General features: G+C 34.7%; 2 protein-coding genes across 2 annotated transcripts; one reads left to right on the forward strand and one right to left on the reverse strand.

The window, feature by feature from the left end:
* Window positions 1-2,263: 2,263 nt before the first annotated feature.
* On the reverse strand, window positions 2,264-15,702 carry LOC113510004 (BTB/POZ domain-containing protein 17). Its single transcript, XM_052902174.1, has 14 exons — window positions 15,481-15,702; window positions 14,030-14,170; window positions 12,738-12,835; window positions 12,339-12,420; window positions 10,935-11,054; window positions 10,165-10,301; window positions 9,471-9,587; window positions 8,661-8,773; window positions 7,695-7,972; window positions 7,267-7,383; window positions 6,399-6,487; window positions 5,371-5,517; window positions 4,433-4,511; window positions 2,264-3,591 (listed from the first exon to the last, which is right to left on the reverse strand). The coding sequence occupies exons 1-14, from the start codon at window positions 15,562-15,564 to the stop codon at window positions 3,523-3,525; spliced, it is 1,671 nt and encodes a 556-aa protein (XP_052758134.1). The 5' UTR covers window positions 15,565-15,702; the 3' UTR covers window positions 2,264-3,522.
* A 151-nt stretch (window positions 15,703-15,853) lies between these two features.
* Window positions 15,854-18,273, forward strand: LOC128202313 (uncharacterized). Its single transcript, XM_052902175.1, has one exon. It carries the CDS (start codon window positions 16,068-16,070, stop codon window positions 16,632-16,634), a length of 567 nt encoding a protein of 188 aa, XP_052758135.1. The 5' UTR covers window positions 15,854-16,067; the 3' UTR covers window positions 16,635-18,273.
* Window positions 18,274-19,107: the final 834 nt, after the last annotated feature.

Consider the following 19,107-nt stretch of genomic DNA (forward strand, 5'->3'; position numbering starts at 1 on the left):
ACATACAGAGCTATTATAAAAAAAGTGACCTGATAGCGTTTTGAATATTATTTTAGGTTTTTTTTTAATGGATGATAATGGAATGGTAACCCCACCCGCGCTACCGGTATACACCGGCGGGGCACCAGTGAGGGATGATAGGTGAGGATGAAGCAGGTCAGTTAGCCCATCGTGACAAATTCAACAAGAATTGTTCACGATGGTTTCCAGGAGGAACCAGGTGGAGTTCAACCTAATAAGGCATATTGCTAGCAATGGGGCTATCAAACTCCTTTACTAACAATCCCTTTCCCCCCTATTATTTTAGGTTAGAAATATTAGATTATTTCTAATTTAGCTTATTAGAGCTATATATATATATATATATATATATATATATATATATATATATATATATATATATATATATATATATATATATATATATATATATATATATATATATATATATATATATATACGAGGTCTGTCCGGAAAGTTCGTATAAAAGTGTTCTGGAATGCGAGAAAGAGGAGTGGGGAGGCCAGGTAAGCGCAGGACCCCTTCCTTATGTCCCTAACAATGCTTCAGTTCTGGTCTGACCGCCGTGCGGTGCGAACTGGCTTGTCATGCCATCTGTGAAGTTACCTCTTAACGAAACCCCGTCGGCATGGAGCCCGCTTCCGTTGAAGAGCAGCGCGTCGTAATCAAGTTTCTCTCGAAACTCGGCAAGAATGGCCGTGAAATTTTTGCCGATCTCAGAACAGTTTATGGGGATGATGCTGTGAAGGAACCAACCGTCCACAAGTGGCTAAAAAGATTCAGAGAGGGCCGAGAAAGCGTTCAAGATGACCCACGTTCAGGACGTCCTTCCACTTCACATTCCGACGAAAACGTGAAAAGAATTCGAACTTGTGTTAATGGGGACCGTCGTTTAACGGTCAGACAGGTGGCTGAAGAGCTTAATTTGGGCAAAACCGTGGTCCACGAAATTCTAAGAAACGAACTTCAAATGAAAAAAATTTGCGCCAAGATCGTTCCCAAGCTTTTGTCCCCGGATCAAAAATCACGAAGAGTTGCTTGCTGTGAGGACTGGTTGGAAGCCGAAGAGAATGGTTATTCGCCGGATTTGGCCCCGTGTGACTTCTTCTTGTTCCCAAAAACCAAATTGGTACTTCGGGGGCGGCATTTGGGGGACATAAATGAGATAAAAAAAGCTACGACTGGGCAGCTGAGAAACCTACAACCAGAGGACTTTCAAGGAGCCTTCTCACAGTGGAAACGGCGTTGGCACAAGTGCATTATGTCACAGGGGGAGTACTTTGAAGGGGATAAAATTGATTTACCTGAATAATTGTAAAATAAAATTTTTAAAAAACTTTTATACGTACTTTCCGGACAAACCTCGTATATATATATATATATATCTGCAGTATAGCTTTGTATGGATGTGAGATGTGGACACTAATCAAAAAGGAAAAACCTTTGAAATGTGAGGCTAAAGAAGGATGAAGAAAATTATCTGGAAAGATCAGATTAGTAATGAGGAGGTCCTACTTAGGGACAAACTATTTAATATAAAGACACAAATTATAAAAACTATTGATGTCAGAAGGGAAAAAATGTTAGGACACTTGATAACTTTTTTTTTACAACTTAGAATGGCAAACAAGCTGACGGCCCATCTGATGGAAAGTGGTAACTGTCGCCTATAGACATGAGCAGTACCATGCACATAACAGAGTATACTGTTTCGCCCATGATACCCCCATGCGTTGCCATTCCTGAGGACTCAGGTGTTATTCCTCTGTACCCAGTAAATTGACGCCATATCCCATCCTTCAAACCGAAACTCAACTGCTTCACGGTAGGAACACGAATGGGACAGAGGTACCCCAGCAATCGACTTTTGTACAAAGTCTCCCTCTGGTAAACCTACGACGAAGTTATTATAATAAATGGTAAGATAGAAGGAAGGAGGGGAATGGGGAGACCAAGCCATAGTTACATCAGGCAGATCAAGGAAGCAGTTGGTGTCGTGTCGTATCAAGAGGTAAAGAGACTCGCTTAAAATCGTAGTGAGTGGCAAGAGCTCCACCGACAAGAGCGCAGCTCTTAAATAGGAAACGAAATAAAAATTGTTTAGCTTGAAAATTAATATATTTTGATTACATCACTGTTACTATTTTTTTTTAAGATTAGAGGACTTAACAATGTACGTCGAAATAATAGAACGTAAAAGATTGCAGATTCGGTTTCAATGACCCAAATAACAAGTTAGCAGTCTGGTTATAGGAACCTTTTAATCGATTTTTATGATCTTGTGTAGGTATAAATATTTAAAAGTTATAGAAGAAAATTATATATAAATTCAAATGTTGCCATACATTGGCATGATTTTTTTTTATACAACGTAGAATGGCAAACAAGCTGACGGCCCACCTGATGGAAAGTGGTAACCGTCGCCTATAGACATGAGCAGTACCATGGACATAACAGAGTATACTGTGTCACCCATGATACCCCCCATGCGTTGCCATTCCTGAGGACTCAGGTGTTGTTCCTCTGTACCCAGTAAATTGACGCCATATCCCACCTTTCAAACCGAAAGACAGCCATGCAAACACAACTGCTTCACGGTAGAAACACGAATGGCACAGAGGTACCCAAGCAATCGACTTTTGTACAAAATCACACTCTGGTATGAATGTTTTTAACTGTGTAACATCTTACTCATAATCTATCAAACATATAATGCATATTAGAAGTACATGTAAAATATTTGTAGTATTTATAATAAGTTTTATACATATGAAACATGTATAAAACATGATCGCATATATGGATGCCAAAATATTTTTATAAAAATACATATTAGAAACACAAAATGTGTGTATGACATGTACTTTAGTAGAAGCCGAGATTATGGAAGCAAGGCTTGTATGGTCATACCGCTGAACATTCAGCACAGATGGCGCCACTCATAGGCTGTTTATTCTTAAACAAAATATGTTAATTAATACATAAATCAATAATAACATAACACAAAGACCAAAGACTATATCAAAAGACAAAAATATTAATTTACTATTCTATTTAAAACAATAGTTAACAAAAAAAATCCATAATATTTTTTTTTAATAATTTTCTTAATAATACCTCATTTCTCAATTCTTCTTCTTATTTTCAATTTATATCACAAAACAGTATTGCAACTGGTAGATGATAGATGCGGTAAATTTCAAAATAAGAACTGTTTCTTTTTTTTTTATAAAATAAATAAGGCAACTGATCGATGAGATGCCACAATTTTATTGCACAAGTATGTCTATGGTTTTGTTGAAGTTTTTTGCCGCGAAATCAACTGTCATTGTACCTACGACAATTATCTAGCTCTTTCGTAAAATCGAAACCAACCTATCGAATCACCTTTATTACTTGTTCATGAACATTTTGGCATACATCAATATGAGGCACATTGGGGCGTGCTGTCTCACTTTACGCGGGCTCGTCGCTTGTGAGTGCGAACGGGATGGCACGTGGTCATCCGTGCAGAGAGTCCGTCACACCCACGTGGCAGTAATCCGTTAGTGGCATTATTACTACTTGTATCTGAAATTGTAAAAAATACAATTTGGAATTTTGAAAATAAGTATTTAAAATATATGAAAAATAATAATAAAAGGTTGTCTGTAAGAGATCGCCTTAGCGATAAGACCGCCTTTTGTACCTTTATATGTATATGTTAACCTGTACTCCATGCTACTGTATTTCACTTGAATTGTTTATATGCCATTGTTTATTTTTATGTTTTTTGGCGCAATAAAGAGTTAAATAAATAAAACTATAATAAATTACAAATGGAACATTGATTTTTAGGTGACAAAAGAAAATCTATTTATGAAACTGAACAACTACCCTCAAAAAACGTAAATATATTATATTACTAAGTAATAATAAAATCTTTAATATTAACAACAGGATTACACGGCTGTTTTGGTTTGAAGGAAAATGCTGTGAAATTTCAAGGTCGCTTACTATCTTAGTACTACATACTGTTTGCTCAAGAATGGCAACACATGAGGAGTACCACGGGCATAATATGTACGTACTCTGTAATGACCTTGGTGCTGTTCACGTCTATAGGCGACAGTTAGCACTTCCCATCAGGTGGGCAGTTAATGTGTTTGCATTGCTGTGTTTTGGTTTGAAGGGTGGGATATGGCGTAAAATTACTGGGTACAGAGGAATAACACGAGTCCTCAGGAATGGCAACACATGGGAGGTATCATGGGCGAAACAGTATACTCTGTTATGTCTATGGTACTGCTCATGTCTATAGGCGACAGTTAGCACTTTCCATCAGGTGGGCCGTCAGCTTGTTTGCCATTCTAAGTTGCATAAAAAAGCGATTTAGTATGAATATGAAATTAAATTATAAAATACTACTCACCCGTAACTGGTCCCGATTTGTACCTAACAGGTGCTTAGGTTCAGGATAGTCGCAGGTGTCAGTGCACTTCGGGCATCGCCTGTAAATTAACAAATAATAGTTATAGTGGGATAAAAATTTCAAGTAGTGCTTTGAGGGACGTTCAAGTAATACGCGACACAATTTGGGGGTGATCGGGGGGGGGGGGGGGGGTTGTAAAACGTCGCAATGCGTTTCAGACGCGGAAGGGGACTTCGAACAACGCGTCACGTACATTGTTTATTTTTGTATTTAAATAAAAAACAAGAGAATGGAAATCTTTCAAGATGGCAATACTTTTCGTTTACATTATACGGGGAATCCCTCGACTGTATTGTATGTTATTTTTATTTTGTTTTCAATGTCAGTATTCGTTAGTGTTGTGATAAATGGATATGATATGCATACCATCTAAATTAATATTATAAAGAGGAAAGATTTGTATTTATGTGTGTATGTATGTTTGTAATGAATAAACTCAAAAACTACATTTCCGATTTTAAAAATTCTTTCACCGTTAGAAAGCTACATTCACCCTGAGTAACATAGGTTATATTTATTGCTAGAAAAGATTAGGGATTCTTATTAAAACTTTTGTAACGTAACTCGAGGTGTTAAAAAAAATGTTATATCTTTGATCGCGTGCGCTGCGGAAACTATTGGTGATAGAACAAAAGTATGTTCTACAATATTGAAGAAAATATCAATAACTTTCCGATACTACATGTCCAACTATTATAGTTATGTCACAATAATCACTTTTTAAAATGTTGTAAAAATGTCCACCTGTGCGAAGCCGGGACGGGCCGCTAGTATTTCATAATGGTTGATTAAACCGTTAAATTTGAAAGTGTATCACATTACTAATATTAATAAAGATTAATATGGCTTAATGTGAATCTAGCTTAACAGTAACGTACCCAGGTCCTTTGTGCGGACGCGGGGTGGGAGAACGGTCACGGTCGGGCGCGGGCCCTGCGGCCGGCCCCGCGTCGGCGGCCGGCGCGGGGCTGTACAGGGGCGTATTCAGCTCGTCGAAGTCTAACGCGCCATCGATGTTCAGCACCCTGGAATGTGATTAGCGTTTTGTACAATAGCGCCATCTGTCGCAACTTACAAACGCTTCGGTCGAAAACAGTGGAAATGATCTTTAAATTTAATAATCGAACCGCTAAACGCTACACGTTCTTTACTAAACAAATCAAACTTTGAAAATAGTAGGTTCTTTTTATTATTTTTAATTTTTCTTTCTTCTAAATATTAAAAAATTTACTTGATAAAAAGTTCTCCTACACAAAAAAAAAAACCTAATATTATTATGGTATTGTTAGTTATGTAGACTACCAGTCCTCCCTGAAAACCATCGTGCTGAATTTCAAGTGAATTCATCACGATGGGCTAATTGACCTGCTTTTTCATTCTCACCTATCATCTCTCACTGGTGATCCCGCCAGTGTATACCGATAGCGCTGGCGGGGTTATAATAGAATGGGCCAGCCCATCCTTTCCTGTGGGTGTCGTAAGAGGCGACTAAAGGAACTTACTGATCGAGAGGCGGGCAACATGAGCTTAAAACATCAAAAGCCTAACTGTACTTAAATACTAAAATATAAATAACCCACAGGAGCATAATTTAGAGTCAGATATATAGAAATAGAGACATGCCTATATACAGTTATGGACAGTTCACGGTTGTTATATATATATATATATATATATATATATATATATATATATATATTGATCTAAACCAGGGGTTCCCAAACTTATTTCGTCTACTGCCCACTTTGAGAATAAATTACATTTTAGCGCCGCCATTTATTCATCTACTTAAACTTTTTCTGGGTTTCTTACCACCCCACTTTAGGCCTGCAACGCCCACAAGGGGGCATTATCGCCCAATTTGGAAAAGGCTGATCTAAACAGAGTAAATATTGGCTACACTTACCTATTCTGTGATGAAAAGCGGTGAACTCTCTCCACGACCGACGACACGTGTTCGACGCCTTTCTGCACACCCCACACTAGTATACCGATCTGTAATATAAAAAATAAATTTTCACTTTTGAACCTGTAAAATTAATTTTAAGTTCAAGAAATAAAATCATCAATTATAATAGTGCATGTGGTGTTCGCATGTAAAAGACTTTTACATTAGGCAAAATTATTTTTTGTGTCATTGCTTAAGTGGCATGTAAAATGTAGAAGTAGTAGGTGAACCTTATTAAATAAATAAATAAATTAACATTAAAATCATACCAAGTATTCTCATTATTATATCAGAGGGAGACTTTGTATAAAAGTTGTTTACTTGGGTACCTCTGTCCCATTCGTGTTTCTACCGTGAAGCAGTTCTGTTTGCGTGGCTGTGTTTCGGTTTGAAGAGTGAGATATGGCAGTGAATTTACAGGGCACAGAGAAATAACAACCGAGTCCTCAGAAATGGCAACGCACGAGGGGGATATCATAGGCGAAACAATATACTCTATTATGTCCATGGTACTGCTCACGTCTATAGGCGACAGTTACCACTTTCCATCAGGTGGGCCGTCAGATTGTTTGCCATTCTAAGTTGTATAAAAAAAACTTCGTGTATAATAGATATAGTATATCTTATATATGTAAAAATATTTATTATCTATATATATATATATATATGTAAATTTTAGTATGTATGTATATCAATAATTACTAATACCACATTCGAGTATTCTGACACTTCCCTATGATTGACTGGTATAGAATTCTTTTAACATTAAGTCCGCCATGTACACATATATGTACATAATGAATAAATAATAATAATTAAGTAATACCTTGACCCTGACGTCGGCGTCGAGGTGGTCGCTGTCGCCGTACTCGTCCAGCAGCGACTCGGGGCAGTTCTGGCACGTGATAGAGATGCGCACCGTCCGCAGCACTACTTCCGGCACCTGGCGATGATGAAAGAAATCAGTGTACAGCCTACAATAATATATCAATCAATTAATACATCAAATAAAATGGTAACTGGTCGCTGTCTGTACATGGAAGATATGTAAGAAAAACTATTATATTATATTATAAACGCAATAGAACCCAAGTCATTACCAACAGCAAAAAGATGTTGGTTAAAATTCCATCAGATCGAATTATCGCAAAGTACTTTTTCCAATATTTTACTGGACTAGATGTTACCTTGCAGAAGTCCATAAGCCGTATGAAGCCGGGGCGGGTCGCTAGTAAATAAATAAACAGCACTCACATCATAAGTGCCCGCCCAGACGATGAGCAAGCTCTTTCTGAACCACACGCCCTTGGGGTAGAGGTCGACGGTCCACTCGAGCAGCTTGTCGTGGGGCGCCACGTCCGCTATGGCGGGCCGCGTGGAGAATATGAAGGTCCTGGTGTGGTAGCAGGGCAGCGAGTGGAAGTTGTCGACGGCCAGCACCGAGCCCCACGTGTCCTCGGTGTACAGGCGCGGCGTGAACAACTCGCGACCCGCCTCTGTCTGCTGTACCTCATACACGCGCTCGTACTGCCCTGTGGATTTAAATACGAATATTGAATTGATAATCCTAACTAATATTGCTATAGTGCTTTATAATAAATATATAATAATATTACTAGTGCTATCTCATTCTATCCCACGGACTCGCTAGCGATGCCGATTCTATCGACGAAGTCGCTCGCAACTTGTCTAGAGCCTCTGTGGTCTGATTGACATCAATTTCGGATCCAATTAACAAGAGATACAACTTATTAAATACTATAGCTAGCTAGTAACTAGACCCAAGTTTAAGCTCCGACAAAAGAACTTTTTGGTAAGGCAGATGCCATAATTGACTTCGAAAAAGCGAATCTGCCAAATTTCTTGAGGCCTATTTTAAGGTAGGGCATTGCCCCTCAATGCCCCCCTCTAGCTATGGCCATAAGTGGCATATAAAATGCAAAAAGTTGTAGGCGAGGGCCTTTCATTTTAGGGTAGGGCATTGGGCCTTTTAAAGTAGGGCATTGCTCCTCAATGCCCACCTCTAGCTATGGCCATAAGTAGCATATAAAACGCAAAAAGTTGCAGGCGAGGGCCTTTCATTTTAGGGTAGGGCATTGGGCCTTTTAAAGTAGGGCATTGCCCCTCAATGTACCCCTCTAGCTACGGCCATAAGTAGCATATAAAATGTAAAAGTTGTAGATGAACCTTATTATATAAATAAATAAGAAATAAAATCACCTGACTGATAACTCATGGCTATGGCCATGCGTTCCATGAAGAAGTCCTTGTGCTCCTGCGTGAGGGGGCACAGCAACAACTTGGCCAATTGCTTCGGACACATCATTGGGAACCTGTGACAAGACAAACTATTACACACAAGCCATTTCAAGTAATTTTTCTTCTAAATAGATCCCTTTTTTTCACATACTAAATGTTGTCTCTCTTACTCATAAAAATTACAAATAAACTTATTTTAATTATACTAGTATAAGATTGTTTTGTTTCCATAAATACTGATACGGTTTGACCAGCAATCGTGCAAGATAGAAACAGTTGGGGGAAGTCTTTGACTAGCAGTAAGATACCATAGGCTACGATTAGTTCGTCGTTTGAAGATTGTTTTGTCACTTTCTTTAAAGTGGTTAAATTAGCGCAAATGAAAAAGACAATACACTGCACTAAAATAGGTTTATTAGAGGACATTTTTGTAAAAGTTTAAATTTATGTCTACAAACACAATTTCTTATTTTATTTAATATACTATTGTTAACAAAAAATCATCACTAGATTCTTTATTGTTTCCTTGTTATTTAGAACTTAATATATATATGAAGAATGTAAGGGACAAAGTCCTCAAAGTTGAGAAATCCGGCTCCAAGGACCAAAAGAACATACATATAGACTCTTTGTGTTGTAATACTAAGACTCCAATTTAGATAAATGTAATTTATTCATAAAAAAGGTTGAAAATTTTGATTGCGGACTCGATGGTAAATTGCTAATAACAAACATGTACAACACCATACAGCTATTCTAGCGAATACTGACCGCACATGTGAGAAGACCGCCGGGACCAGAGATTCCCAGTGCAGCTTCTTCTCGGAAGCACTGAGCTCGCTGCTGTTCAGCCGCTCGCGTTGCTTGTTCAACCATCGCACCACGAATCTGGAAGACATTCCATGTTAACATCAACTCTCATTCCACATTCTGCCAGTACAATACAAACAAAACATACACTTTATGTACAACCATAGTGGTCTACACAGATTTTGTGGTCCTAACTTGTGTTTTAAGTTACATAAAAGTTTACAATTTTATCAATGGGGGTAGAATGGGGACTAGCGGCCACATTACTAGTATTATACTTTATGTAAACTATGTCCTTGCAGCTCTTCTTGAAAAACCATTGTGGTCAATTCCTAGATAACTCGTCACAATGGGTCATCTTTTTATTTATCTACACGAGTGGCAAACAAGCATACACTTCCTTCATATAGTTCCCAAATCAAAGTGATATAAAAATAGGCACTTTGAAGTATTTTGTCAATTCTTCTAGATTGAAACCAATTGCTGGATTGGATTAAAAACCCTGCTCAGTTCAGATTACTCTCAATAGGTAGGGGGGGAGATAGTTATTTAATCTCCTCCCAATATGTTGGCCAAGCCTTTTGGTTTAAACAACTATGTACAATGTGTAACTCTTCCCGTGATATAAAAAATAAAGAATCGCTATTGGACTAACTCATAGAGGCTCATCTCGTTGTGAAGCACCAGGTCGCTCTGCTGGAGCAGATGCACCAGCGTCTCCCCCTCAAGCTCACCCAGCTCACTGTCCGACCACACCCACTCCAGGTTCCACTTTACGAAGTTCTGGCATGCCTGCGCAACAAACAGATGTACAATTGGGAGAGGGGATTGTTAATAATAGGGTCTAGCAATTTCATTGTTAACGATATACCTCATCTAATGGCAGAGGGATGGGCAGCAGCATCCCTCTTAAAACGTCACCAAAGCCTAACATATGGTTGCCAATCCGCCTGTCAAGCGTGGCAACTATTAACAAAGCACCCCCAAGGGGAGACCTATGTTAAACAGTAGATAGTTAAAGGCTATTATGATAATAATGATGAATTTCCCCTGAAACCGTAATTTTTTTTTAATAAATTCGCCACGATGTGTCATAACCAATAATCAGTGATTAACTTGTTTTCTTTTCTGAGATACAGGTTTTATAACCTAGTTCAGACACAGATGTTTAAACTGATCCAAATGTGTAATGAATTTATACCTACTTTTACTGTCATTTCCAGTGCTGAGTTTGTTACAATCATGGTTATGCAATAAAGTTATTATTATTGTAAAAAAAATACTACCACTGGCGTCCCACCATTGTATACCATTAGCATAGCCTGTCTATCCACCATCATCCGTTAAAAAAAGTCCCTTAGTACTTCGTAAGAAATTACAGTTTCAGACCATGTATTTTCTTGTATTATTTCATTATTTACCAACCTTGGCTACCTCGTTATGTCCACAAGCCATCGTGTACTGCATCCACGCTATCAGCTGGCCGCGCTTGGCGGCTTGCGCTATGTGTTGAGACATATAGCCCAGGCACAGGGAGACTAGGTCCTAGTCACAAAAATAAAACATCAATTATAAGTTTTATTAAAAAAAAAAAAACTTATTCTGACCCTCTGTCTTTATTAAAATATCTTTATTATTTAACTAGCTTTTAACGCATTAATTCCTGCGTGTGGATTTCAGAAATAGTAAAACAAATTAAGATAATGCATAAACAAGATTTTAAGTTAACCCTTCAGGGACACAATTGTGAAAACAGAGTCCAATTAGGTACAGTAGTTTTTGAGTGATGTGAGAACAAAAATACAGACGAATCTTGTTGATATTGTTTTAAAATATTTAAACATTTTATTAAAATCCATCATATTATTTTTTTCTTAAATATTTGATACGACATTAAAATACCATTAAAATTTACCAGAGGGAGACTTCGTACAAAAGTCGATTGCTTGGGTACCTCTGACCCATTCGTGTTTCTACCGTGAAGCAGTTGTGTTTGCATAGCTGTGTTTCGGTTTGAAGGGATAGGAAGGATATGGCGTGAATTTACTGGGTACAGAAGAATAACACCTGAGTCCTCAAGAATGGCAATGCATGGGGGCGGTATCATGGGCGAAACACTACACTCTGTTATGTCCATGGTACTGCTCATGTCTATAGGCGACGGTTACCACTTTCCATCAGGTGGGCCGTCAGCTTGTTTGTCATTCTAAGTTGTATAAATAAATAAAAAACAATAATAATATGAAATTATAACACGACACTGTCTAGTTACAATTTTACTATATTAATAAGATTTTCACACGTGATCATCATCATTCGTTCATCATCTAACTCCAGATGAAGTTTTGTGTACAAGTATTTTAAATAATAGTACATAATTATATTAATTATGTACTTTTTCTGGAAGAGATTGCTTAGCGGTAAGGCCACCTTTTGTATCACTTCTCAGTATTTATTATTTTATAAATGGTGCAATAAAGTTGTAAAATAAATAAATAAATAATGATGTTCTATAAAGTAATAATATAGCGAAATTAAAAATTCTGTTAATAGAAGAATCTTTTGCCTGATCATAAGTGGTTACTGTTTTTGAAGAACAATACTTTACAGAGTACAGAGGAGTAACACCTGAGTCCTCAGTAATGGCAACGCATGGGGGGTATCATGGGCGAAACAGTATACTCTGTTATGTTCATGGTACTGCTCATGTCTATAGGCGACGGTTACCACTTTCTATCAGGTGGGCCGTCAGCTTGTTGGCCATTCTAAATTATATATAAAAAAAATATAATACAAATAATATGTATGGTTGAATATTGCGATATATACCTTAACATTATATTTATCAGCCAACGAGAGCACTGGAAGCACAGTCTGATGCGATATACGTATTTGGCCAGTATAAAAGTACCTGTGAATTTAATAATATTATAAGACAATATATATTTCTTAAAAAAAACTGTAAAAAAAAATGTTATATAAATAATTTTGTATAATATAATTAAGATTGTGTTGCACAAGAAAACAACTGACTTAAAATCATGGCAAAACCAGTTGTTTTAATTTAAAAACTAAACTACTGAACCGATTTTAATAATTTTTTCCTTTCAAATGTAGTTAGTCCAACTAGTCTGTAATAATGATATAATTTTCTTTTCGTGTTAATTTTTATGCTTACAGCAACAGCTTTATATTTAATTATTTAAATAATATTATTTGTGATCGTACTTCAAGAAATGTGGGAAGACAGATGCTGCAGTCGGTGTCTCTTGGAGAATGATGCGACTTTCCCGCCATTCGCTCCATTCGCGATTCATCAACATCACCTTTAATAAAAAAAGGCAATTTTTATTAAAAACCAAAAGTGAAGTAAAGGTCAGCAAAGAAAAGTTTAAATTTGGACCCAGTCATTGTACAGTATCTCATAAAATAAAAAAAAATGCAAGTATTAACAGAAAAATAGAATTAAATTTATTTAGAAAGTAGTTTTTTGATACAAAAAAATGTAAATATAAAATCAGAATGCAAAACTATATATAATAAATCATATGAACTGTTAAAATAAACTGTAAAAATAAGAATTTACTATCAAAAAATATTAAGATATTTATTTTAATAAAATGCATAAGGAAAATTAAAACATTTATAATTAAATAATTTTTAAAGAATAACATAATAAAAATATTTGACATTTATTTAGCAATATTCCTACCATACATTATTTCTATGCAATGTGAATTAAAGTTTTCCTCTACTAAAAGGGTAATAAATATGGCAACTAAGTTGAAAATAACTTTTTCGTATTTTGAGTGGTGAATCTTTGACATTTTTTTTTTATTTAATGGATAATAATGGAATGGTAACCCCACTCGCGCTATCGGTATACACTGGCGGGGCACCAGTGAAGGATGATAGGTGAGGATGAAGCAGGTCAGTTAGCCCATTGTGATGAATTCAACAAGAATTGTTCACGATGGTTTCCAGGGAGAACCACGTGGAGGTCGACCTAATAAGGCATATTGCTAGTAATGGGGCTATCAAACTCCATTGCTAACAATCCCTTTCCCCCCAATCTTTGACATTAGGCTTTAAGCAGCAATCTAATAATTTGCCTAAAGGTGCCTTGTTTAGAGGTGAAACATGCCGTAAAAGGTGAGTGTACAAGGTGGCAGTCGGAGATTGATGGCTAATATGGAAGATTGTAAGACTTCTGGCAATAATAATACAGTTGATAATCATACACATTCCAGGTGGACTTTTTTTTTAATAATAATAAATTTATAGCCAAACATACAAAAATTATAATGTACATATATTAATTAATAAATACATTGTACAGTATCCATATGCCTGGCAATAGGTACAAATTCAGCTTTTACTGGACTGATGTTTGTTCAGCGCTGATTTTCAGTTTTCAACTACATGGGGCACCTACACTTGTATACCATTCCATGTCACATAAACTTATTACAAAATCATGTGTCTTAAAAAAAAAATTAAAAAGAATGATCCATGCTAACCTGGAACACTTCACTACTGGCGCACAGTATGAGCCTATGAGCTGGATATTCGACACCAGCCACTTGAAGTGTCAGGTCACTCATCAACTGCTCGGCATAGAGGGTAGCTATTTTAAGCAGAACACTCTTTGAATTATCCACCTGCACAAATAAGAATTATAAAAATGAAGTAAATTCGTTCATTTAAAATTTTTACATTGTTAATATTTATTTAAACTAATTTAAACTTAATTTATTTACACTATTTGGAAACATTGTGGTCACAACAGTGGTGCAATCCATGTCACAATGTTGGCAATAAAGAAACAGGTATGTAGGTATTATTTAACTGGGAAAATTTTTAATCATGTTAAGTCCTAATAGTATATTTAAATTTGGAGTGCACTACAGTAGAGACTCAATTAACAGAACTAATTATTGTATTAGATATTTTTTTTTGCTTTATTTTTTTTTACATTTATTAACTCAAGAAAAGCAACTTGTGTCATTACACATATGGTTATCTCTTATGTGCAATAGCATTATTATCTTTCTAGGATTTTTTTTTTATACAACTTAGAATGGCAAACAAGCTGATGGCCCACCTGATGGAAAGTGGTAACCGTCGCCTATAGACATGAGCAGTACCATGGACATAACAGAGTATACTATTTCGCCCATGATACCCCCCATGCATTGCCATTCCTGAGGACTCAGGTGTTATTCCTCCGTATCCAGTAAATTCACACCATATCATAAACTTCAAACCGAAACACAGCTATGCAAACACAACTGCTTTACGGTTGAAACACGAATAGGACAGAGGTACCCAAGTAATAGACTTTTGTACAAAAGTACATAATATAATATTTTTTTATAAAAAAGCAGTTATTTTACTTTAAATGCAATGGATTCCAGGAGGAACCATGCAGATAACCTGATAAGGTGTATTGCTAGTAATGGGGCAATGGGGCAGCAGCTCCATTACTAACAATTCCTTTCCATCTAGAGTTACGAGGCCATAATATACATGAGTCAGATATATGAGTTATGAAACAAACACAATTGAATTTAAAAACTGCTCCTTTTTGAAAGTCACTAGAAAAATTATAAAAACTAAAGGTACCCAATGACAAAACTTTTTTATAAAAGCTTAAAAATTACTTGTTATTGACAATCTGAATAATCACAAATAACTAAAATCTAAATAATAGAATTTTAATTAATATTCCTGGAAACAGGAGACTATAGGTTTCACATGGACGAAGCCACAGTAAATAGCTAGTACATATAAAATAAACATCAAAGATAAAATGTGAACTACATTGAAATCTTTAGACAACATCAATGTCAAATGAGTTGAATTTTGTTCTAGGGAATAGATTATATTGTCTTTCTTCACTCCAGATCCTTCACGGGTTACGGAAATATAAACACAAACAAATTAATCGAAAATATAACGCTAGATTTACCTCCAAGTCATCTTTGCTGTCTGAATTATCATCAGATTTTTCCATATTCATAGTTGTTTGGCGATCCACAGTCAAAAAACTCATAATGAATAAAGTTTATTCTTTATTAAATGGTTATTTTATATGGAAAAAAAAAAAAACATTTTTAGTTTCAAATTCAATATGTAAATTTTGGTAAGCAAAAGAAAATATCATCAACTGTCATATTCGTATAATTTTTATTATATGTCAAAGTCATCAATAAAGTAAAGAAGTTCTATAGTCGATTAAATGAGTCTATTAAATGAGCTGTTGATCATTTACGAAGCCATATTGTAGTAACATTTATTGATTGTTAGGCGAAAATTGGGTTACATTCTATCTACTCTAGTCTATTTAACAGTCAAACTGACAATATTGACCAATGGAGAATTGACACTTCCTCAAATGTCAATAGTTTGAAAATTTCAATAATAGTATATTGCAATCCTTATTTACTTGTATTATTGTATTTTTTTTATTTTTAATTGAATATTAGCAACTTTATTAAATAATTATTTTAATCCATAAAAGAACAATTAAATAATGAAATATAAAGTAGTTTAACAATGGGTTTAAAAAAGAAGAAAAATATTATCATTCTCACACTTTTTATGGTCGTATGTTTCATTTTATATCAACTGTATTTCTTTCTGACAATAACCTCCGAAACTATGACTGGAAATAAATTAATACCGATTATAAATCACGTAGGCCTAGATGGTTTACATTTACGCTCAGAAGCAGACAAATTTATAAATGATAATGGAATAATTCGTGGAGTGTATTACCTATTAATGCCACAATACCGGCCTGATGCGAACGAATTTAAATGTTTGAATTCAGAACAGCGAATCCCGTATGAGCGTCTAAACGATGATTACTGTGATTGTTTGGATGCTACAGATGAACCAAGCACCAATGCATGTGTGAATGGTACTTTTTATTGTGACGCTCAGTATCATGGGAAACCTGTGTCACTCCATAAAATACCATCGAGCAAAGTTAATGATGGTATATGTGACTGCTGTGATGGTTCTGATGAATGGAGTCAGTCTAATGATCAAAAACTATTATCGCAAAGTGATTCTAAACATTATAGATATTATGTATCCAAGTGTTCAAATAATTGTTAAGGAAAGTATATTTAATAGTGCACTGTATTGTTTTTCTCTAATCGAAAATAGCAATTGAATAAAAATAGAAGTGATTCAATTATATATATAAATATTTATACTTATAAATCAAGATTTATGATTCTAGTTATGCTTAACTTTTTGACTGCCTGGTTTTGTAACAATTATCATGACCCTCTACCACTTTTAAAATACTTTGTTTTTTGCAAGTCATTTAAAAATTCTATATTCTAACTTATTTCCTGTATTTTTTAATATATTAGGCAGCTGAATGAACAAAAAAAAAATACAGGATATCTGTTGAAGGTTGTGGTTGCATGGCTGTGTTTCGGTTTGAAGGGTGGGATATGGCATGAATTTACTGGGTACAGAGGAATAACACCTGAGTCCTCAGGAATGGCAATGCATGGGGGGTATCATGGGCGAAACAGTATACTCTGTTATGTCCATGGTACTGCTCATGTCTATAGGCGACGGTTACCACTTTCCATCAGGTGGACCGTCAGCTTGTTTGCCATTCTAAGTTGTATAAAAAAAAAACTTCAACTGAGGTAGTTAAAAGGTCATTATGGATTGTATTTTTATATTATTTGTACACTTATTTTAAATAAAGTGTACAAAATGACTATTTTTTTTTTCTATTTAATACAAATGTATTGAAGTTTCTTGGTTTCTATCTAAAATTATAACCAAAATTATATTTTTAAAATACTATCCACAATCGTCATATCATAATTTTTATTATTAATAGTATTTACCTACAGACAAATATTATAGTTATTGTACTACAGTCAACTCCTAATATTATAAATGTGAAGGGTTGTAAAGATCTAAACTAAAGTATATGTATTTTGATAATATAATGCAAATAGACAATATTCTGAATTAACATATAGAACATTTATAATCTTAATTCGTGCAAGTAAACTTGCAGGACGCAGCTAGTAATCAATTATAAGGTAGTAAATGAATAAACCAAAGCAAAATTTTATAACAAATGAATTTAAATCCCTGTCATCTTCAGCATAAATATATATAACAACATATTAAAAGTAATATTGTATATATAATACACAAAAATATACTACAGCAGTGGTTCTCAAACTTTTTTAGTTATGTATACCCATTTTAAAACTTAAAGTATATTTTATGAAATAATAAAAATCTATTTTATATTTATTCTACTATACAGTTCATTAATACTACTATTACTATTAGAATTTTAGATGGATTTTTCACATTAATGCTAAATTCTGTCACATAAAATATAAATACTATTAGAAGATTTAACATTTGAATTAGTTGTATTTTATAATATTATGTAGTGAAAATCGATTTGTTTGCTATAAAATGGTTTGAAAATGAACAATTGAAGTGAAAACTAAAGCAACAACCCTCACCATATTTTTGTATTCATCCCAATGGAACACAAATTTGCATTAAATATATACTTTTTTCCTTTTTGGATATAAATAAATTATCTACATAACCTAAATCTCTTTTGGTCCTACTATAAAAGCAAAAGTAAAACCACAAGAAGATATCCCAAAATTTTTTTCTTGTAAGTATTTTATAAAATCATTAAATATCCAATATTATATTTTAAAAGACTGAAATAAAATTGTTTGTTGTAACTCGATGCTTTTATTTATTTATTTTTTTTTTACTTATAAAAATACCTAAAGATCATGTTTACCGTCTTCGCCATTAACAGAAACAATTACTGATAGAAAAAGTAAAAAAGGGGCATAGGTATCTGTATATACAAGTATAAGGCATAGGTATATACAAGTCTTTACCCACAGCTGAAAACCGCTTATATCCTGCGGTGAGCACCAAACAATTGGGCTTCCATCTATACATAAATTTGTAGAGATCGAATGTCTGTACGTAGAAAAAAAAAAACGCTGAAAACCGAGTCAGGGGTATGTTAGAGGTGAAATAAAACAAATTCAGATTTTTTTAAAATGTTTTGTTTCTGTTTTTTCGGGCTAATCACCGAAACTGTTAGACCAATTTTAATAAAATTTTGAATGATGGGCCTTACATCCCCATTCAACATTTAAGATACGTCATTTGTTAATTTTGGTCAAATATTTTTAGACATAATAAGTAGATACATACATCGATACATAATAAACAGGAATAACAAATACTACGCAGACAAAGTTGCGGACATGAGCTAGATAAATATATATGTATTACATTTTAGATTACATATTACTTATGTTAATATGGAAGACTCAAATTTTTTTTATCATTTCATAATATTTGAATCGTTAGTGTGATTAAAAAGTGTGTCTACCACAAAATAATGTAATATCGACCGATCAAAAAGGAAGAGAGAACAGATAAAATAAGATATACGAAAGAAATTTAACAAGTATGAATGAATAGATAGACATGTCGATACAGATCGTCTTAGATAACCAAATAAGCGACGTACTGAAGAAGGGCCATATTAAAAATACCC

The sequence above is a fragment of the Galleria mellonella genome, unplaced genomic scaffold (genome assembly GCF_026898425.1).
Source record: "Galleria mellonella isolate WM207_F2 unplaced genomic scaffold, CSIRO_AGI_GalMel_v1 utg874, whole genome shotgun sequence".
In the NCBI taxonomy this organism is placed as follows: Eukaryota; Metazoa; Arthropoda; class Insecta; order Lepidoptera; family Pyralidae; genus Galleria; species Galleria mellonella.